Source organism: Theobroma umbraticum, unplaced genomic scaffold, assembly GCF_002168275.2.
Source record: "Theobroma umbraticum cultivar Fairchild unplaced genomic scaffold, ASM216827v3 scaffold_130.0, whole genome shotgun sequence".
NCBI lineage: Eukaryota > Viridiplantae > Streptophyta > Magnoliopsida > Malvales > Malvaceae > Theobroma > Theobroma umbraticum.
Genome location: NW_018397264.1, coordinates 1,607,054 through 1,630,544, shown reverse-complemented (window position 1 = coordinate 1,630,544; position 23,491 = coordinate 1,607,054). Strand labels below are relative to the sequence as shown.

General features: G+C 33.6%; 1 protein-coding gene and 1 pseudogene across 3 annotated transcripts; both read left to right on the top strand.

The window, feature by feature from the left end:
- The first annotated feature begins 2,390 nt into the window (after positions 1-2,390).
- On the top strand, positions 2,391-8,424 carry LOC110421367 (uncharacterized; annotated as a pseudogene).
- A 5,071-nt stretch (positions 8,425-13,495) lies between these two features.
- On the top strand, positions 13,496-22,204 carry LOC110421248 (Plant regulator RWP-RK family protein). Of its 3 annotated transcripts, none has more exons than XM_021434787.2 (7): positions 13,496-13,724; positions 14,187-14,248; positions 14,434-15,610; positions 17,016-17,060; positions 17,229-17,984; positions 18,678-18,801; positions 20,241-22,202. In XM_021434787.2, the coding sequence occupies exons 3-7, from the start codon at positions 14,663-14,665 to the stop codon at positions 21,380-21,382; spliced, it is 3,015 nt and encodes a 1,004-aa protein (XP_021290462.1). In that variant the 5' UTR covers positions 13,496-13,724; positions 14,187-14,248; positions 14,434-14,662; the 3' UTR covers positions 21,383-22,202. The 3 variants fall into 3 exon arrangements, with proteins under 3 accessions (XP_021290462.1, XP_021290461.1, XP_089640620.1); XM_021434786.2 differs by having other exon boundaries at positions 14,171-14,248; XM_089784494.1 differs by lacking the exons at positions 13,496-13,724; positions 14,187-14,248 and having other exon boundaries at positions 14,614-15,610; positions 20,241-22,204.
- Positions 22,205-23,491: the final 1,287 nt, after the last annotated feature.

Below are 23,491 nucleotides of genomic sequence, written 5' to 3'. Positions count from 1 at the left end.
AGATAAATGTTGATATTAAAATTATGGTGGATTGTATGCCATTAAGGTTATAATGATGTCAATAGGATGACATATAGATGTAGTTCAAGTTGCTATGCAATAACATGAACTATGCTATGTAATTTTACTGTCATGAACTATAGCCCATGGTCTTAGGATCATGAGAGTATGTTATATACGCAGTTTGAACAATGTAATACGCAACGTAGTTTTAAGGATATTTTCATCATTCAATATGTCATATAACTCTAAATACATATATTTTTGACATATATTATGCCACATAAATTTAGGGGCATTCTTGTCATTTGGCATGTCATGTAGTTAGGGCATTTTCATCATGTTGTACCTTATATAGTATATGTATTCATAAAATCTCTAATATGTTTTATGTTCTCATGTAATTTTGAAGTTTAGGATTTAGTAGTTAAATTTTGATTTCATCATTTTAATGGTGACCAGCCTACACCAAATATTAGCATCCCTATCCTTGTTCCTTTGTCTCTCCTCGAAGGTGTTCGCCGAATTTGGTCGACCAACATTGGATAAGCATTGGTGGCCACTGGCCAGACCCAGACCCCTGCTTTTCGTCCTTCCCCCATGTCGCTTTGCTCTTCTCTTTCCCCTCGCTACTTGGCTATTGTCTCTCTCCCTCACACTTTCTGATTCTTTCTTCCCTCATTTTCTCATTCTTCGTAATCCTTTCCCTCTTTTTTTTTTGCTGCCCTCTCAGCATCCCAAATCGAGCTGACTGACTCTAGGTTGATGTGGACAACCGAGCCAAGCTTTAAATTTTCCAATCCCTTTCCTCGCTTCTATTTTTCTATCTCTCTTCTCTTTCTTGTATGGCAACAGAATATTCTACAGTCATTTAATTTTTTACTGCACTGTTAAAATTGCACTAATGGAAAATGGTTGGTAAAATTTGACCATAAAACTAGTAGTAATGTAGGAGAGTGACAAATTGGATCCTTGACCCTTAAAGCATCTTCATTGGCCTTTCTTTACTTAATTGTTATTTAGCTTAGAAATTAGATTTTGTATAATGATAACACTTCATTATAGGTTTCAATCCAAATCATGCATTACAAGATACAGTCCGACCTTTACAAGTTGACCCGCTGGGACTAACTTTTCTTTCCTTTATTTTTCTTTCAAGTCTCCTAAACAAGGCCTTATAAGATTTCCACTTTAGTTTTAACGTACAAAATTTCCTCATTATAGGATAAGGTCTTTCTATTTAGGGTGATTGATCGAATATAGCATCTATCTCCGAATGATTGAAATTTTAGCACTATACTTTTTAATTTGATTCAACATAGTCAAAATTAGAAAATTTCTTTATTTCCTCCTAGAGTGTTTTTTTTTATAGTTAAATTTTTATCATTTTTGAATCAAATTAAAAAATATAGTGATAAAATTGTCCTTGTTCAAAGGTGAGTAGTAAATTTTATCTTATTGATTCATTAAAGAATTTAAACTAGCTTTGTAATCTCATAAATATTTAAAGTCATTAATGATTCAATAAAAAAAATTCTACTTTTTGATTTAGCAAGATTTAAATTTTATTAAGAATGTTTTACTTTTTTTAAAGTAAAAAAAATTGACTTTAGTAAATAGTTCAAGATTAATAAGGAAATTGATAGATAAAAATTAGTCAATAATTAATTTAATAAGAATATTATCAATTAAAGAATATTTACTTGAATAAAGACTTAAATTTTACTAACCAAATAAATAAAAATCAGTTAATGTTTTGATTAAATAAAAAATTATTAATGAAGGACAAAATTATTAATATATATATGTTGTTCACTATATATAAAAGATAAAGATAAAGATAGTTTAAAGCATATTAAAATTTGAGTTCAAATCTGTTTATTCGGTGAAAAATATTTTTTTAAAAAATATATTATGAAAAAGCGTTTCTACGAATTAAAAAAAGTTTGGTTGCCTAGAGATGGTCAAAAGTTTACTTGTAGTTTTTGAAGTACCAAAAAAATATAAAATTTCACCCAAGAATATATGTTAAGGGTAACACCTGTATATTAAATTATTACAAATCTTGAGATTGAAAGTTTGGAAAAATTATTAAATTGAAGTCATGTAATTACAGACATTACATTCCTTGCTATTAACAAGAAAAGCTAAGATTCCTCCAATACATTGACAAAAGAAGTTGCAATTCGAATGTGGACCAGTATATATGTTAAAAACCAAAAACAAAAAATAAGAAAAAGTAACATTTGAAAGTAGGAAACCACTTCATTCTTTGGCAAAAAGGCTCTTTAGCAATATTAACTTGCCTAGAGGTTACATATTTTGAACGTTTTGTACGTCTTATTTGCTATTTGTGGAACGAAGGATCCATAGTCTTGTATTGTTTCTGGATGAAAGATGCCATTAGCAGGGTACTTAGAATTAAGTTGCATACAAAATGGTCCAAAAACAAGCGTTAACCTGAGGAGGGGTTGTGCTTCTTCCCAAGTGTTATTTTGGTTTTTCTTATTTTGCTCTTTGTAATTCATTATTAGCTTTATTAATTAACAGGCTTCCTCATTGAATCGATTGGCTGCTTTTGCTGAGATATATGACATGTTAGAAGGTGTATGTTTGAAATATGAGCTTCCATTGGCTTTAACATGGGTGAAGCGTCCAAACAAGAAACGTTCTCTATCCATCGAAACTACTTACTCTTATATTGATTATTATTATTTGGTTATGATTTTGAGAAAGATTTTTGGTGTAATTCTTTCATGGAAGAATGTGCAAATCATAATCTTTTAGAAGGGCAAGCTATTGCTGGACAAGCGCTTGAATCAAATGAGCCCTTCCTTTTTGAACCAAATATTACTGAGCTTGAGAACTATCCATTTGCTCAGGCTGCACTGGAGTCAGGCTTTGAAGCGGTCCTTGCCATCTGTCTAGTAAACCATTATGCTTTTGATGATGTTTATATACTAGAATTCTTTTTGCCCCCATCTGAGGCAAAACTTGAGGAACCAAAATCCTTGGCACTCCGTATCTTCGAAGACGTGAAAAATATGAAGAAAAAGTTTGTAAAGCTAAGAGTTCATGGCACTGAAGTCGGTTTGCAGGAAGAAGCCATTCCAAACATTCCGCGGGCGGCAATGCCTATGAGGAGCTCTCCACCAGCTTTATCTAACGACCAATTTTTAAATTCCAAAGCATCAAGGTCATTGAATATAGTTGAACTAAAGGATGGTCATGTAGTGGAAATACAAGGGCGTAATGGGCAGGTACCCTTCCTAATCGTATTTACACTATCTTATTCTAAGGTCATCAATTAGCATTCACGGACAATAACATTTGTTTTTAGGAGGAAGCGACTTCAAATTTCCACCCTGCGTATCTACCCATGCATGCTTCATCAATGACTGGAACAGGACCCTTTAATGCAACCAATTTAAGGAGCTATGATGGATTACTGGAAACACATGAGCCTCAACAGCAGGTAAGCGGTCATTCCTTAATCACTATTCACATTCAAGGCCACAATTGGATTAAGGACTCTTATTTCTCCATAAATCTAGAGAAAAAAAATGTACAGTATATAGTTACAGTAAGAGCGTATTAACTAACTTGAAGTTTTACAAGGAAACATCGAGAACGTAACTTAAGAAGCAGCACTTCAATTAGCTGTCCTTCGTCCTCTTCCTCTTTCTCTCAGTGAAAAATGGTTATTGGTTGGATAGCTGCCAACATCAATGTATGCATAATGCCTGCATAAATATAAAAAATTAAGTGGTTGATGCTTAAGTTAAATCTCCAAATGATTATATAATGCTATATGAAACTTTAATTGTTGTAATGTGCTTTGAAGGTCTAATTTGTATTCAAATGATTTTGGATTTTAATTTGGTAAAGAGTTCACTGACATGTTTGTACTCTGGTTTTACCATGCACTGGTAATTTGATTTTTTTTTGTACACACAACTTATTTTCAGTTTGTCTACTTTTTGAAAGGAAATCACAGAAAAGAATTGGATTTCTCATACTATTTCCACTATTGACCACGAGATAGGGAAAGCAAACAGGGAGAACTCTGCACTCCCACGAGCCATACAGAGAAAGTTGGTATCTGAAGTTTGGAAGGAATTCACCAAGTTTGAAGAAAATGGAAAACAATTGGCCAAATGTAATCATTGTAACAAAGAGTTTACGGGGTCAAGCAAGAGTGGAACCACACACTTGAAAAATCATTTGGAAAGATGTCCAAGGAAGAAAAATGAATGTCAGGAAAGACAATTGAAACTTTCAACTAAAACAGGTGATTTAAAAACTGGAGATACCAACCAAGGAAACTCAATGTTTGATCAGGAAAAGAGCCGCTTGGATTTAGTGAAAATGATTATTAAGCATCAATATCCATTGGATGTATCTGAACAAGAATTTTTTAAAACTTTTGTGAAAAATTTGCAGCCAATGTTTGAATTTCAATCAGAAGCAATTATTATATTTGACATACATTATATCTATGAGGAAGAGAAGAAGAAACTTTAACAATTTTTTGATCAGTTTGCTTGTAAGTTCAGTTTGACAATTAGTTTGTGGAAGGACAATCTTAGAAAGAATGCATATTGTTGTTTGATAGCCCACTTTGTTGATGATGATTGGGAATTGAGGAGGAAGATTCTTGTCTTCAAAAATCTGGAGCATAACTATGACATAGGGTTTATAATTAGAGTTATTCAAAACTCAATTTCGGAGTGGAATATGAGCGAGAAAGTATGTTCCATAACTGTGAATAATTCTTCTTTGAATAATGGTATAGTTCAACAGATAAAAGAAAGTTGTCTTAGCGATCAAGTTTGCCTTCCTTCCTGTCATTATTATACTAGTTGCACCCTCATTCAGGATGGATTGCATGAGATAGATGATATTCTTTTGAAGCTAAGGAAATCAATTGAATATGTTACTGAATTAGAACATGGAAAACTTAAGTTTCAAGAAGCAATAAATCAAGTGACGCTACAAGGCGAGAAATCAAGAGATTATGGTCCTTTAAGGTTGGATTCGGACTTTAGCATGCTTGATAGCACTTTGGAATCAAGACAAATATTTTGTCAACTGGAGCAAATTGATGGCCATTTCAAAGTAAATCCATCAACAGAGGAATGGGAGAGGGCACTAATTCTGCACAGTTAGTTGAAAGGTCTTTATGATGACAATTTAAGTAGTTTTAGGCAAACTCATTCCTCTACTGCAAATACATACTTTCCCCAGTTCTGTGACATGTACAAAAAATTTCTTCAAATGAAAAAGAAAAATTATCCATTCATGATGAAGAGGAAATTTGATAACCATTGAAGCTTATGTAATTGGGTTTTCGCTATTGCAGCCGTTCTTGACTCACGGTTAAAATTTAAATTTGTGGAGTTTTCATATGGTGAGATTTATGGTCGTGATAGTAAGATCCAATTGAATAGATTTCATAAAGTTCTTATGGATATTTACTTTGAATATGCCGATGAACCGAGAAATCGGACCACATCTGCTTCAGTTGGTTGTTTAACAAGACAAAGTACAGAGAGTGCTAATGATTCTATTTTGGACTCCTTCAGTAGATATGCATCTGCAAGCAACTTTAATGAGGTGTCCTCATGGAAGTCAGATCTTGACTGTTACTTGGACGAGCCTTTACTCCACTTGGATGAAGCATTCTTTGATATACTAGGTTGGTGGCGTGTTAATTCTGAAAGGTTTCCTACACTGGGAAGGATGGCTCGTGATCTCCTTGCAATGTCTGTGTCAGTTGTTCCACCATGTTCGGATTTCGATACCGTGATCACAAATCCAGCCTACAATGGCTTGAACCCCGAGACCATGGAAGCATTAGTATGCAGCCACAACTGGTTGGAAATGCCAAAAGGAAGTAAGTCCAGTTCTAGTTTTATATATATATATATATGAAGAGAAAAAGACCTTTTCCTATCCTAAACTGCTTTAAAAACCCATTTGAAAGAGCCCGTTTACAGAGACGTGGGTCAAAACGCTGTAGTTTTTGTCAACATGGAACCAAGCTATTGATACCCTTAAGATAACTCCGTCAAAGCTGAAAGCTCGCAAGACCAATACACTCTTGCTAGAGGTATTAACACCTTGAAATAAACTAGGCAAGATGAGGCTTCTAACTCATTCAACAGCTTTTGTTGCGCTATCTTGTGTGACTTGTAACTTACACCGTTGCAACATGACAATCTGGTTAACTTTTTATGATAGTGGTTTTAACTTTCACCTACAATGGCAGATGACAGAGCAAATCATGCACCAATGCAAAATACGGTATGTACATATGATATAAGTGTTAAGTTAAATGTTTATAACCGCAAATTCTGGAAAAACCGAATTAGCTTAATGCATTTTCATTTGATAGGCTAAAAGGAAGTGGGAGGAGAAAGAGACTCGTGAGGTGAAAAGCTGCAAAAATTGGAATTCTGAAGAACCTAACGATGGAGACAAAGCCAAAGCTTCCTACAAAACGCTGGTTGAATGATGAATTTTCCCTTTTTTTTTTTGGTCTTTTTTAATATATATTTTTTGAGATAATTAGGAAATTTTGTTGTTATTTCGCTTGAAATTAACAGATGAAAGCTCTTTCGTTAGAGAATGATGGGCAAGAAGGGAGCCCATTAAAATCATCTGGTATTCCAACTAAACAAGCTACTTTACTTTGGTTTCCTTATCGTTGAAAATGGCTCAGGGCTTTATTAAGCCAAATTTACTGATAGAAGTTAAACCCCATTGGCTACAGAACCTAATCATGGAAAAGACACTAGCGGCTTAATCGAAATACCAAATGGAAGTCCATCGTTTGACAATCAGTCCGAGTTTCAGTGCTCATCTTCAGATGAGTCTGATGGTGAAATAGCAGGCAGGGAGCAAGGAGAATGGCGTGAAGAGGTACTTCATATCATTTTTCTATACCACTTGGTTTTGTACACTTACTATATATATAGTATTTTGGAGTATATATAGTTTTTACTTTATAATTTTGATTTTTATAGTATGTACGAGGATATCTAACCTCACTCTTGACGGTGAAGGAGCTTATGCGACTAAATAAATTGCAAAATCATAAGATGAGTGGGTATGTTATGTTGCTAGCTTAATTTGATATGACATGTGAAGTGAATATATATGAGCTGACTGTCAAAGTTTGTGACAGAAAATTGATTGGACGGGATAAGGAGTTTGGCGTGGTGGATTACAAATTAGCACCTTTACTCACTGTTCCCCATGGAGTTGAAACTCGAGTAAAGTACTGCATTGATGATTTGGTAAGTAATCATAAGATATACAGAGATTGAAGCGTAAACTAAAGAATGGTATTAGCCTTGCTGGTAAAGATGTTTGTGGCAAAATTGTGCCACCCCCGAATCTTTATGCATCATAGTGTCATCATGGTGAGGGGGTTTTAGATGCAAATCCTTAATTTCCGCTCAATTTAGAATGTATTCGACATACTGTTACTATAATTAATTAACTTTTTGCCCTTCTTTGTTGTTTGCAAATATGCGAATACATATTAATTCTTTCTGTTGTGATGAAGGTCGTTAATACCTTCTTCAAATTGCTTAAGAAGAGGTCTGATAGATTTCCAAAGGCGTACGTCAACCACTATTCATTTGACTCTTGGATAGCTGTGAGAACCTTTATCTTGTGAAGGAAAACGTTGTACTTTGAATTAAAATCGTTATGTTTTATCACGGATGCTATTGAGTAACATGTGACTTCTTATGCAATATAGCAGACTTGCTTGATTGAAGGATCCAAATCAGGACATCTAGTATTAAGTTGGTTTAAAGATGAGAAGCTAAAAGGTGTACATAAGGTAAGCTTCTACGTTTGACAGTACAATTTTTTCTGCACATTTTGAAATTTCCTTTAGTTTATAATAACTAACAGTCGCACGCCATAATATTTTGTGATTGTAGTTGTTTCTACCAGTGTGTTTATCTGCACATTGGGTTCTTTTCTGTGTTGATGCCAAGAAACAGACATTTTCGTGGTTGGATTCAAATATATCTTCGCGAATGTGTAATGTTGCTGAAAAGCAAGCAATCTTAGTGTGGTTCAAAAGATTTCTACTGCCAGCCTTTGGTTATCAAAATGCAAATGAAAGGCCATTTGAAATTCGAACCGATATTCCCGAGCAAAAGAAGTTAGCCCTTCCTTCAAAATTCAGAGCTCTTCCACCTTTACTGTTTCGATCTCATCTTACCATTTTTTTTTCTTTATTTGTGATGCAACAGCGGGGTTGACTGTGGCCTATTTGTGATGAAGTATGCTGATTGCCTTACACATGGTGATTTTTGCCCTTTTACACAACAAGACATGCCTCACTTTCGACTTCGTACCTTCCTTGATATATGCCGCGGAAGACTGCATAGTCAAAAGTAAGCAAAGGTGCTTCGTTTTGGGCTTAAAGGGGGTGAGAGGAATGTCTCTGACACCTGTTGCCAAACTATTCAAGTGACATTTTTACGTGAAGTTTTTAGAATATCGTAAAGGACAATCATGATTAAATTTAGATCTAAAAGTGTTAAGCCAAATCCAAGTGAATTGTCATGTGAGAAGCATATTAGTTTTAATTAAGAGTGATTAAGCGAATGTAAGTCTACAACTTGCTTTATTATCGAAAAGGACAAATATATTCAACTTGCTTTTCTAAACTCCAAAGATGTAGCTAATTTTCAAAGATAGAATAATTTTGTTACCGACAAGGTGAGAGGCAACTTTGACAAGGACAATGCACAGAGAACAATAAGTTTTTGCCAATAAAATCTTAATCTTTAAGTGGAACTCGTATTTACATATCTAAAAGAAATCTTTCCTCATTACTATTTTTAATTAATCCCTTTTTTTTTTGTTTTTAAATTGTATTTTGCCAATGGCATATAAAATTATGATTTTATAATTGGTTTTTGCCAACAAAAATTTTGAAAAAATATACAAAAATTTTAAATTATAAAAATCAAATATTAGAATGCATAAAATAAATTTTGAAATTATTAATTAATCAAACAACTTGAATTTAACTCAACAAATAAAGTACAAAAAAAGTTAAATTCAACTACGACTTAAATCTTTTACACTTTCTTTTGTTTTTTGTACACATAAGTCAGAATATTAAAACTCAAATGTTAGATTGCTTAGTTCAGGTAAGATGGTTTTATTTTTTAATAATTACGAAAAATATATATTCAATACAGGTACTCTTCCTGGGAAGAATAACGTCCCCACAAGGCTAAGTTGCGAGGCCCAGCCAGGCAAAGGACTGCGAAATGCCAAGCCCCTTGCTGACGCCAAAGTCCTCGAAACGTACGACTCTCGTCTCGAAAGGCCACCAAAATCCATATTAAAATAAAATACAGTTGAAGAAAAAAAGGGTGACAGCTCTAAGTTGGCCCACGTCTGACTTTAGAATCTAATTCTGCCCCTGGTTGCCTTAGAGATTCTGGATCTCCTCTTTCATTTTCGTTACACGTGTCACTTCCTTGTCCACTATCTCTTTCCCACCAATAAACTCCCTTTGACGCTTTTTTTAAACACTCCCTGTCTTAATCGCTTACATTGGCCCTTCATCTATGTGGCTTACACTTGCTTTGCATCATCACATCATTCCTCGCTTTCTTTCTTCTTTTATTAGGAAATTATTTTTGGTTTTGTACTTTATTTTTGGAAAAGGTATAATTAATAATTAATAATTAATAAAAATAAATAATAAGAATCTGTTAATCAGACTCTCGTTTTTTAATCTTTACTAACAACCTTTCAAATGTTTTCTTTATTAAATATATTTTCTATAAGTATTCTTTTTTATTTCAATTTTTTGTTTATCTTTTTAGAGTCCTAAAATTATATTCTTTTTCATTTCTAAAAACAAAATACTATTATCTTTTTATATATTCTAAAGTTATTTTTCATGATTTTTAGTTTTAATATTTAAAAACCCACTAAACAATGGTCATTTAATGTTACAAAGAAAATTTTTTAAAAAGTACACTAAGATCAAAAAATTTATTCTTAATCTACGTAAAAGTAAAAATAAATAAAAAAAGATAATTGAGGAAGTAGATTTTTTTTATTCTAATAAATCAACATAAATTGCATGATATCAAACCAAGCAACATGGTTTTGGACAAAAGAAGAAAGAAGAAATTATGCAGCGAAAATAGTCATATGACTTTTCTATGGACAGAAAAAAAAAAGCGATAATTCCTTTTATTGTACCAATAGTATTAGCTGGGCCCCCCAAATAGATGGATTTTTTGTTGATATTAGGATCTACAAATGTGTAACTGACTTTTGACTTTCTAGCCGTAAATGTTTTTTGAATGAAAAAACTTCTCAAATTGCTTCAACTCATCTCTTGTGTAACTCAACTATTTAAAATAATAAATAATATTTTAATTAATAAATATAAATTAATTATTATTATTTTATAAAAATTTACTTGATTTAATTTACTTTATTTAAATAATTTATTGAATTTTTTAAGTATTATATTAAAATTTTATAATCAATATATATTTATATGAAAATAATTTTTTAAATATATATAATTTGAATTTTAAAAAGGTTTTTATTAAAATAATAAAATTATTTTCTATTTAAAAATGACAATAATTTTCCAATATATATTTGAATTAAATTTAAATGTCAACACATTATTTATTTAATACTAATAGAATAACATTGAGATGGGTTTAGTCAAAGTCTGGACTTAAAAATCTTAATCCAAGCTTGGTCCATGGTGCGTGGGTAGCCCAGGTTAGTTTACAGAACATGAATACGTATATCCTCCATTAAGATGAAATCTTCTTGCAAGGTAATTTCCAAGTCTCTTTCCTTTATGTGTTGGATATTATATAGCCTTTCAGTTTCTAAATTTAGACCGATAGTGGGGAGAAAAGCTAGGTTTAGGTACCAAAATTTCTCTGCTGTACGTACGTTAGTTTGGCAGGAACCGCCTTATTTGTTGTAATGTACAAGGACTATATCATCAGCAAGAATACAAATTAAGGTACAAGCATCCTTAATACATGTGCCTATTGCCTTGTAAGTTTTTCAACTATTGGTGAAGAAAAAAACACCATAAAAGGCTTCATTAATGGGTGACCTTATATTTTGAAAATATACTTTGTCAATAAACACCATGTACTAATTTATTATTATTATTATTATTATTATTATTATTATTATTGTGAGGTGTCTCTGTCAATAGACACCAAAGTGTCTCATTCATTATTCTTTGTTTCAATCATTATTATCCCAAAAACATTTTTCTATTTCGTTTATTAATTAATTACCTTCGTTTCTTTGTCAAAATGGTATTAGTTAATATATCTTTTAAAATTTTATATTTTAGAAAAAATATTGTTATTCCATATACTAGTACAAATACATATGAAGGATTATCACACGTTTATTTTATAGTTATGTTAATTTATTAATTTTCTTGATTATAAATTATTGTACATGTAACAATCATCTGCTCTTGTTTATAGAGTTTAAAAACTCTGATACTCCACAGTGTTCTGTGTACATAATAATTTTCTTTTAAAAAATGTTTTCCGATCTCCAAAATGAAAGGTATTTATGATGGAGAAATAAAGGAAAACAAAATTAGAAAATTAACATGAAAAGTGGAAAATTCTTTTGAAAACATTAACACAAGTCCCTTGGTTCAGTACAAATGTATTGCTGGCCCCTAACTTTTCATTTTAGTTTCTAATCCCTTAATTGTTCTACAATCATTAACTCTCCTAATTTGTTATTAGAAAGCTCAATTAAAATGGACAGATATTGCTTACATGGTCAACCTCATTTTTTAGAATCCAAATATCTTTATTATTTATTAATGGATTTATTAAAAAAATAGTAATGAAAATGTGGAAATTGGATGCAAGTATCATGTGCTTGCATGTTTTTGACTTCGATTTTAACCAATTTGTATTTTTATGGAAAGAAATTACCTTAGAGTTCTCACTCTAAAATTTGTATTATCAAAAATTTGGTCTCTAAAATTTAACTTAGGTTCTACAAATTAAAAAATAAAAAATTGTGAATAGTAAAAGGCATGATTTTTCTTAAAAAGAAAAAGAAAACACGATTTTTTTATTTTGAAATGCATATTTTGTTTTATGAATTTTCAAATTTTTATCTGTTATATTTTTTTTCTTGTCAATTTTGGATTTTTAAGCAAAATGTAAGTTAAAATATAAATTTTTTCTTGGAGTTTTATATTTAAATTATTAACATAGAAGTTGAGTTTAAAAGGAAATGACATTATACCAAACATTGTATAATCTCAAGTCAATTATATCTTAATATTCTTTAAAAAATGGGTTTTTTATTGTAACTTTCTACAAAATAAAATAAAAAAAAGGTAGTATGCCCTTCCTTTTAAATTTTTAATTGATACATGGTATTATGTACTGCCAAATATGTGCTTTACATTCCAATTTTATAAATATTAATAATTTTCCAACCAAAATAATATTCTCTTTTCTTTTTCATAATTTGATCAATATTTGAAAGCTAATTTTCAAGAAATGACATTTACTTTGAGAAAATGGACATTACTATGAAATACCTTAAAATAGTGAGGTAAATATTTAATTTGAAATAAAAAATATATTTTTAACTAGATTTTTTAATTCGGGCAGTTGCAATTTTTTTAAAATAAATCTAAAATATAAAAGTTAATAGTAATTAATTTTTCATGGAGATGACATAATTTTGAACCAATTTTAAAAATAAATGGCAACATAAACTTGTTGCATGTTTATGTATTTCAAAATTATGGACTTCATTGCATAAGGTTATATTTCATAAATAGTGAAAAATAATTAATACACATATTTTATATTTTTAAAATAATTAATGTTTTCTTGAAGTTTTTCATTTTTTAAATTTATAGATAATATTTAGATTGAAATTTGATTCAGTCTCACCCGATTAACATATTTTATTAATAAAAATTATATTTAAAATATTAAAACATCAATAAAAAGTAATAATTAAACGAGTGAGTTGGATTGAACTTAGACTCAATTTTCATAAAAAAAAAAAACTCAAAAATTCTACTTGAATCGGTAATGAAAGTCTTTTATTTTGTTGTAAATCATAGTATTTGAGATTTTTTTTTTGTTTGAGAATGCAAATAATAATTTCAAACCTTAATTTTTTTTTTTCAATTTTGAGATTTGTTTTCTCTTACTTAGTTGGAGGGTTTATTCTATATAATGGAGTGAGGTGAGAGTCTCAAAGGGAGGGCGGTAAAAAGCAGTCAAAGATATTATTTATAGAGAAAGTGAAATTGACAAAATTCAAATAAGACAAGAGAGATATCATTGTCTTTATGTACCAAACAAAGGCTAATTTTGACATTTTAGAAATTATCCAACACTTAGCCATTTTTTTTAATTGCTCATGGTCCTGGATCTAAATATACCCAGACCAAAACAAAGAGAAACAAGTCCTTTTTCTTGTTCTTTCTTTATATTCATTTGTTCTTCTCTAACAGCAACCTTTTACAGACATTAGATATATTCTAAAACAATAATAACAGGTTCTCATCGTTAGCTGCTCCAAATAAAAAAAAAAAAAAACAAGACAAACATCCATTTTTAGAAAGTCCCCAAAAGGAGAACCAAACTTCTCCTTCGTAACTGAAAAATCCGTTATACCAGTTGGTAGGCTTTCCATCTATAGTAACTTTCTGTCCCTAGATTTCTGGGTTTTTTTTTTTTTTACAGAATTTCAAGGAGCTTCAGATTTTATAGGTTTTTTTTTTTTCCGTTTTGATTTTCTTTTATTTGAAGTCTTGGGAATTTCATTTCTTGTTCATTTCATTTCACTCGAATTTCATTTGAATTTTATAAAAGGAAAAAGAGTTGCCAATTTTGGCAATTTCTTAAATTACTTTGCTACATGTATATTTAGTAAAGTATTTTTCTTTTGATTGGGAATAGTGTGCTGGGTCTTGAATTTGATATTTGGTTCATTTCACCCGAATTTTCATTTCATCTTTTTGATATGTACTTCTTTTTTGGGTTTTTTTATTTAGAATTTTGATTTATTTGTGTATGAGTGGATGAATCTGAGGTGGGTTTTGTGAGTTAATGTTGATTGAGAGCAGTGGACTTCTCTTGCAGTGATTTGCAGCGGCTTTGGAGACTGAAATTTTGGTTGTCATCTTTTTTTTTTTTTCTCTGAGGTCAGTTCTTCTTGAGCTTTCTATTACTATTTTTAGGAACTATGATTGTTAAATTAGCTTAGGATGTGAGATATATGTGTGGTGATTGGTTAATGAAAATTTGTTTCTCTTTTTGGTTATGTAATATTATATTATATATGTATAGCATCGAAGTGAAGTTTGATTTTGCTTTGTGGGTTGTGCAGGGTTAAGGCGGTTTGACATAGGGTAATCTGGTTTTTGGCAAAATTGAGTTTGGTGTTTGAAGAGGTCCAAAGATAGATGAATTTGTTAGGGAAATTCCTGGGTTTTGGGAAGCAGATGGGAGAAGATGTTCGGGATGGAAGTGTCAGGCTGAGTGGAAGTTTTTTCATAGAACTCTAGCATTTTCTGATTTTAGTTGGAAGTGAGGTTGGTTGGTTTTTTGTGAAAAAAATGGAGTACTCCCTTTCATCTAAAGAAAAGGGGATTGGTTATCGGGTTCCTCCAAGAGGACCTATGGAGGGTGGGGAACAGTTGGGTGGCAGTACCAAAAATTCAATTTCTGAGGATCCTTTCAACTTCTCAGAGCTTATGAACTTCGATTCTTATGCTGGGTGGTGTAACAGCCCTGCAGCTACAGATCAGATGTTTGCCTCCTTCGGTTTGTCCTCCTATCCATCCTTTCCTTATGCCTGTCTTGATTCATTAAATATTACAGAACAAAGTTCTGGTACCTTTGTTGAAGGTGGTGATGCTTTAAGTGGCATGGGTAGTTCTTATAATTGTGTGGATAGAATGGTGTTGCAGCAAACAGACGTGCACTTTGGTAATCCATTGGATCCCACAGATACCGATGAACAGGGTGTTAGACGAAATAATGGTGGTAATAGACAAAATAATACTTCAGATGTGGCAGACTCATTGATTTCTAGGCCAATTGGACAATCACTTGATGAGAAGATGCTTAGGGCACTGTCCTTGTTTAAGGAGTCATCTGGAGGAGGCATCTTGGCACAAGTATGGGTTCCAGTTAAGCATGGGGATCAGTATATGTTGACCACTTCTGATCAGCCCTATTTGCTAGACCAGATACTTTCTGGTTATCGTGAAGTGTCAAGGACGTATATCTTCTCAGCAGAACTGAAGCCGGGTTCCTTCCCTGGGCTTCCCGGTCGTGTTTTTATCTCTAGAGTTCCTGAGTGGACTTCTAATGTAACCCATTACAGTGAGGATGAGTACTTGCGGTTTTCACATGCAGTCAATCATAAAGTCCGTGGTTCTATAGCCTTACCAGTTTTTGAACCTGTTGAGATGTCTTGCTGTGCTGTGCTGGAACTTGTCACTGTGAATGAGAAACCCAATTTTGATGCAGAAATGGAAAATGTCTGCCTTGCACTCCAGGTTAGTATATATTATTTCTGTTTATGTATTTGTAAAGTTTGTGTTTTTGCGTCTGAATGTCCGTTTCCTGGTCTCTGTAACTCTCCTAACAAATCAATGTCACTGACATATCTACCTTTTTAGCTTATTTAGAATTAAACTCCTTTATAATGGTTGACGTGTAGGAGAGTATCAAGGAGGTCAAAACTTACTGAAAATGATTTTTTAGAGTCTTTTATTCTATTAGATCTCTTGCTAAGTGATATTTTCCTTGTTCACATATTATTTTGAAGACATCTTTAACCGCTGAAAAAAAATGTATTTTCTGCTGGAAACTCTTGGATTGTTTGTGTGAAGTTCATGTCATTTTCTGATGTACTATCATGTTTGTAAGTGGCAACTCTGGATCTTTTGGTCCATAAAAGTTGTAGTTAATGCCAGAAAACTTCTTCTGTTATCTTGCATGAGGTGGATTTAGTGTTACTTATACTAAAAGTTGGGTACCTGTTAATTGGAACTTAGCTATTTTGAGATTTGAGAACAACTTCTTGTATTGCTACATTTGGATCCTTTGCAACTCTAATAAAAGTAGGCTGTGCCTTAGAGTTGTGGTAGAATTGGAATTCAAAATTTCATATATGGTAGTGTGCATGTACATGGATTGGGACTGAGATAAGCCCTCCTTATCGTTAATACTTCTAAATATTAATAACCCCTAATATTTTAATACTTTTTGAAAAATCAAGTTCTGCGTGTAGCTTATAACAGATACTATCTACTGTGCTTGAGGGCACTGGTTAAGCTACTATTAAGTAGTAAAATTTTTGCATCACTGTGCTGAAAGTTATCAAATTGAATGCAAATTCACTACATTCAATTTTAGAATGTTTCCTAAAGTGATAAATCTTAACTTGCGCCTAAAGAAACACCATTAGTGATCTGTAACTTTTGAAAATTTTGTTTACAGCATGAATTACTGGAATGTCAAAAGGAAAATAGAAGGAACATCTAAGAATGTAATAACAGTCAGCCACGCAAATTACAATATAGTTTACATATAGGTAGCATGAAGAATTAGGTAATTGTGACATGCAGTACAATTTTTTCCTTTTTAAAATTGAAATATCAGAATATTCACACTGAAATTGAAGTGAAAAATTTGGACTAACAATTTTAAAATGTAAAATAAATTTATAGCTAACATCCAAGATTCGAAAGCAAATTTTAAGCCTTTAGCTAGGTGTTGGGGCAATAAATTTGATTTAACGAGTATTGTAACTTTATTTATAGAAAAAAACAAACATAAACTATAAAAGCATCTAATATGCTTGTAAAGTAAATCATGTATGGATTATAAGGTTCTCAACTGTACATTCAAAATGTTATGGCGGGTATCATTAAATGTATTGATCCCATTTTTCTGCAGGCTGTGAATTTAAGGACCACTGCTCCTCCTCGACTTCTTCCCCAGGTACATTAATAACTTTGTATGCATTTCATTGTAGCTGTTACAGAACAAGGGTTTTTATATTAAATATAAAAAGCAGAACTGGTGTTCTTTATCTTGGTCAGTTGAATAAATATTGCTGTGGAACTGTGCCTTTTCTCTGAGGCCTCTCCTTTCATTTTTGATCCCCAGTGCCTCTCAAGGAATCAGAGAGCTGCTTTAGCTGAAATAACTGATGTTTTACGTGCTGTATGTCATGCGCATAGATTGCCTTTGGCTCTAACATGGATTCCTTGTAATTACGCTGAAGAAGCTGTGGATGAAATTATCAAAGTACGTGTTAGAGAGGGTAATAAGGGTTGGGATGGGAAGTGCGTCTTATGCATTGAAGATACAGCCTGTTATGTTAATGACACAGAGATGCAAGATTTTGTGCATGCATGTGCTGCACATTATCTTGAAGAAGGACAAGGTATAGCTGGAAAAGCACTTCAGTCCAATCATCCATTCTTCTCTTCTGATGTGAAGACATATGACATAAGTGATTATCCACTTGTCCATCATGCACGTAAATTTAACCTGAATGCTGCAGTTGCAATCAGGCTGAGGAGCACCTACACTGGTGATGATGATTATATACTAGAGTTTTTTCTTCCTATCAACATGAAGGGGAGTTCAGAACAGCAACTCCTGCTGAACAACCTTTCAGGTACCATGCAGCGAATCTGTAGGAGTTTGAGAACAGTTTCAGATGCAGAAATTGTTGAAGGGTCAAAAGTTGAGTTTCAGAGGGGAACAGTCCCAAACTTCCCCCCAATGTCTATGTCTAGGAGGAGCTCGGAAACAGCATTATCTGCTGTTAGTGACATGAACTCTAATGATAGAATTCCCTTGAATGTTTCTAATTCAAGAAGCGATGGAAAGGAAGCCGATGGTCCTCCTGAACAGGTACTTTGTTGAACATTCTTTCTCTTTTGATGGATGACTTGACTTGTGAAACACATGGAAGGCATCCTTCAGTGATTTATATATGAACTACAAAAGTCTGGAAATGAGATTTGAGTGGTGCATTAAGACTGGGGAATTTCATGCTCTGAGATCCATATTTCTGATAACTATAAGATATATATTTTTTTCCTGATAACAAGATACTCATGTTTACTAGGAGTAAAGAGTGGGTATCTCTCTGATATTGAAGTATCCTCCTAATGAAGATGCTGGATTCTTTTATTATCCACCCCTAATGTGTGGGCCCCCATGAGCTTGCCTTGTTCATTGTGTAATCAAAATTACACACTTAGCTTGAGTTTAGCAACACCTCTTCTTTGGGGAATCAAAATTAGGTGGGGTTCTTGCGTTAAAATTAATAGCGTGAATCTGAGCGAGACATATTAGTTGGACAAAATGAGCTGCATACTTGAACTGTTTATTGTGAGATCTATTATCTGAGATTCTATATACCTATTGGAAGAAGAAATAGATAAATTAATAAATATGAATGTGTGTGTGTGTGTGTGTGTCTGTGTGCCTGTACACTTAGCTTATTTAATTTATTCCTATAGTGCTGATTTTTGAATGACTTAGTGGCTGGTCTTAACAAACTTATGTGGTTAAGTAATATCTTAGTACATGTATTTATAGGCAATGAGTGGACCCCGAAGGCAGATGGAGAAGAAGAGAAGTACAGCAGAAAAAAATGTGAGCTTGAGTGTTCTTCAGCAGTATTTCTCAGGGAGTTTGAAGGATGCTGCAAAAAGCATTGGTGGTAAGCCTTGATGTTACATGTGTATATGCATCACAAGTTATTCTGTTGTTGGTTCTGTTCAGGTTTCTGTAATATGTTTTTGTGTTTGTTGTTGACTTTTACTGTATCAGATTGTGCTTATCTAAATTTTGCAGAATGACTTTTCAAAAAGAATCATTCCACTATTTTTATAGAACCATAAATTAAGTTAAAGGATAGATAAGGAAGAGAATGTGATGGACTCCCACATCAGATTGGTAAGGGAGGGGTCTTAGGCTTTTAAACAAAGGTATTGCACATCCTACCAGGTTAGCTTTTTGGAGAGAGGGTAATGGCCCTGTGACAAAGTGGTATGAAAACCAATTCAGACTCAACTGCAATGTCATGTCAAGCACTCCAAAATCAGATGGGTAAGGAAGGGGTTCTAAGCTTATATGCATGGGTGTTGTGCATCCCATTAAGATAGTGTTTTGAGGAGAGGGTGATTGTCTTGTGACAAAGATCAAGGTGACCCAACCTGCGACAAAGGTGTTGTGGATTCAGGTGGGAGAGACTATGAAGGAATCCCAAATTGGATAGGTAAGGGAGGGGTTTTGAGCTTATATGTATGGGTGCTGCATATCTCATCAGGTTAGTGTTTTGAGGAAAGGGTAATGGTCCCATGACAAAGATGCAAGGTGACTCGACCTGTGACGAGGGCGTTGTGGATTTGGTTGGGAGAGATTGTGACAGAATCCCACAGTGGATAGTTAAGGGAGGGGTCTTGGGTTTATAAGCATTAGAGGTGTATATCCCATCAGGTTAGCCTTTTGGGTTGAGGGTAATGCTCTTGTGACACTGGTATTAGAGTCAACCTGTACTCAACTCTGATGTCATGCACGTGCTCCAATGAGTGGAGTAGGTAGGGTGACCCAACCCACAAGAAGGGTGTCACGAATTTGAGTTCTGTATGAAGCTATATCCTCAAAATGATTCATGTTGTATGGTTCAGTAATATTCTTTTAAAAAAAATTAAAAATTAATTTTCAAACTTGGCTACTTCCTACTTCTTAAAATAGATAAAATGAAAAATTAGGGAGAACAATTCCCTCTTGATTGAGTGAAATAATTCTTGTTAAGTTTTTAACAACCTTGAGCTACCTAGATTCTTTAGATACTGCATAAAATTTGTATTTGACAATAAAAATTTTATGGAGTGGAGAATTCTTCAAATCAAATTATGACTGTAATGTATTTTGACTCAATCCAAGTAAATAATGCAGAATTCTTACTTAATTATTACAAACCTATGCTCTAGAATTTTTTTATGGTCAAGGCTGTATACTCTGGAAAATAGTTCTTACTCTGGTAATGAATAACATACAAAAGCGTAGGAATATTATTTTCAAGCACTAGAGTGAAACTGGTTCTTACCATAGACTTTGATCTGTGATTGATGTTTGTATTCCTGCTCCCTGTAGTTTGCCCCACGACACTGAAAAGGATATGCAGACAGCATGGGATCTCAAGATGGCCCTCTCGGAAGATTAATAAGGTGAATAGATCATTAAGAAAAATACAAACTGTTCTTGACTCTGTGCAAGGGGTGGAAGGAGGATTGAAGTTTGATCCAGCCACAGGAGGATTTGTTGCAGCAGGCACCATCATCCAAGAATTTGACTCTCAGAAAACACTAATATTCTCTGAAAATAACCTTCCCGTTAGAACACCTGAACCCGTCAATCAAGAGAAACCATCAGCACCTCTAGCATCCTGCCCTGATGGGGAGAATTCAGTGGTTAAGTTGGAGGAAGATGAGTGTTCCTTTGGTGGAAACAACAGAGGGGCTGCAAGGAGTGTGCTCGTTCCTAGTACCTGTCAAGAATCAAAGAAATCTAGTATCCCTCCAATTGATTGTAGTGAGGACTCTAAGTCAGTTGCTTTGGATGCAGGATCTTTCCAGGCAGCTAGCATTGGCCCTGCTCCTTGGACTTGTCCTGAAAATGTGACTATGGGTTCTTATATACCAGAAGGATGTGACAAATGGGGTCTGTACAAGGGGAATCTGAAATTAGAGGATTCTGACTGCCATTTTGTGTCTCGCAGCTCAAGCTCCTTGGCTGGTGCTGATGAGATTGATACCCGAATGGAGGGTGATGATGGGATTGTTGAACATAACCACCAGCCTACTTCTTCAAGCATGACTGACTCTTCAAATGGCTCTGGTTCAATGTTGCATGGAAGTTCATCAAGCTCTCAGAGCTTTGCAGGGGCAAAGAATTCAAAATTGAAGACAATTTGTGTTGATAGCAGCTCAAAAATTACCATAAAAGCTACTTACAAAGAGGATACTGTTCGCTTTAAATTTGAGCCATCTGCCGGGTGTTTCCAGCTATATGAAGAAGTTGCAAAAAGGTTCAAAATTCAAAGTGGGACATTCCAGCTCAAGTATTTAGATGATGAAGAGGAATGGGTGATGTTGGTTAGTGACTCAGATTTACAGGAGTGTCTAGAAATTTTGGAGTATGTTGGAACACATAACGTGAAATTTCAAGTTCGAGATGTGCCTTTTGCCACTGGCAGTTCTGGCAGTAGCAATTGCTTTTTGGGTGGAGGCTCATAGCAGATATGCTGATACTCGGCCGGCAAGCCTCTGGCCTTCATAGTGCTTTTTCTTGAACTCAATCTGGGTTCCATTCTTACAAGAGAGATGTAATTCTATGAAAGAAGATAAATGAGAAATGATAGGAAATGACCATCTACATTCATGCATTCGTCCATTTGCTTTCCACTATGGTCCAACCAAAATAAATGGCCGCTCAGCTCTGCAAGTGCTGTTTCTAGATGTGGCATGGTCGTTACTGCTTGAGTTCAAGGAATAAGGGGAAAAGGGAGTAGAAGATGCGAGCATAGATTATAGTCATTTAGTCATGATATATGTTTTTGTATAGGTTTGTATATGTTAGGGGTGGAGCAATAGAGATAGGGTCGTAGTTGTAGTTGTAGCATAGAGCGTTATCCAATTCCATGTACAGCAACTTATATATCATATCAATCCTACAAAATGGAAGTTCCATGGCTTGAAAGCTGTTGATTTGCCGGTTTTCTGCAATCTCTGGGAAGGCTACGGATAAGATGTATTATGGTTGAAAGGGATCCCATAGTAAAGGTTGTTTTGCACTACAATCTTAATGCCTCTATTATCCGTGTGGTTCTGCTTGTTGGTTAGATCAAGCCTAGTTGACCCGGTGAAATGTTCAAGCTTCATAAAGCTTAATTTGGTGTGCTTGAACTTGACTTGAAATCATAATTGAGCGACTTGATTATGTTCCATTAGGTTGTGTTGCTCAACTTCAGTATTAAAATATTTGAACGTGGTCTGATTTGATTCGTCTTCTGAGTTGCTTAAACCATCCAGGTAGAAGCTCAGCTGCAAGGCATAGAGGGGAGGTTATAAGAGTCTACACACTAAGATCGATTTTCGACGAAATGAAAAAGACATTATAAAATACAATCTTAATCGAAATACATATATTTATTTCATATATTTTGAAGATGATGAAAAAATATATATATATATATATATTACATTTTAGAGGATTATAATTGAAAGTATTATTGTTTTTTATACAAAATTCTTATAAATTAAAAAAAATTCTATTTTTGATAACAATTTAAATTATTGATTTACGTAATTAAAAGTAACCAATTAAATTTACAACAAACTTATAAATCGATCACTAATACAATTTGAGTAGCTCTACTTGAATAAAATTTTGTTCATGCTTTAAGCTAACCTCAAGTAGGCTCCTAGAGTTAATGGACATCCTTGGTGCTACTGCCATTTTCTACTTCAGCCACGATCCTAATTCTAGTTCACGGCAGGGCTAAATGATATGGTTAGTTAGTTGACTCCCTTCTCATCAGTTCGTGGTTTAGGTTTTTGATAAACAATCATACACAAGGATTGTAATTTATTAGCTAAATTAACTAAAAACTTTTAATTCCACCTCTTAAACAACTCATTTTGATTAGTTGGGTTGTTTGTAAATAAATAAGAGTTTGTTTCATTTAAACTTTATGGATCTGGAATGTATGGTGGTGGATTGTATGATACTAGTGTTGGAGGTCCGATGGGTGGTTATGGGATGAGCATGAGTGGTGCACCTCCATCTCCACCAGGGTTTTGGGTATCACTTCTGCTGGTGGTAAGGAATACGATTTTTGTTCATCTACTATATTCATACTTTACTATTTATTTGGAGTATTCATAAATTTATTGTGCACTCTTTGCCACCATATTTAAGTCCTCTTTCTCATTGCTTGGGGTTTAAGGGAGCAACACAACAACAAACACTTTTTAACTATATTGGCTTGGATTTTGTCCTTGAGTTGTAATTAGTTTGCAATGCCATAAAAGGTATAGTGTAAATCCATTAGAAAATTGTTATTCGATTTTAATGGACAATTATAAAGAACGAACCACCGCTGGGGTGGTGAACTTATGGATTTTCTTTGTTCATGGAGGGAGGATTAAGTGTTGGTTAAGGGATATGGGCATGTGGACAAAAAGGGAAAGTATCGGCTAGAGGAAATTATGTGTGTGACCTGAATTAAGGTTAGGGTTATTTGTAGTCCACCATTGCATGGTTTGCACAGTGACACTGTTTCTGGCATGCACTGTTTTTTCTTTTTCTTCTGTTTGAATGTGATTTGAAGTGCAATATGAAAA

Coding starts and splice junctions, on each gene's coding strand:
- LOC110421248 (XM_089784494.1), top strand. CDS start 14,663: ATGGAGTACTCCCTTTCATCTAAAGAAAAGGGGATTGGTTATCGGGTT. Junction 17,985..18,677: donor CCGATGGTCCTCCTGAACAG/GTACTTTGTTGA, acceptor ATGTATTTATAG/GCAATGAGTGGACCCCGAAG. Junction 18,802..20,240: donor TGCTGCAAAAAGCATTGGTG/GTAAGCCTTGAT, acceptor TGCTCCCTGTAG/TTTGCCCCACGACACTGAAA.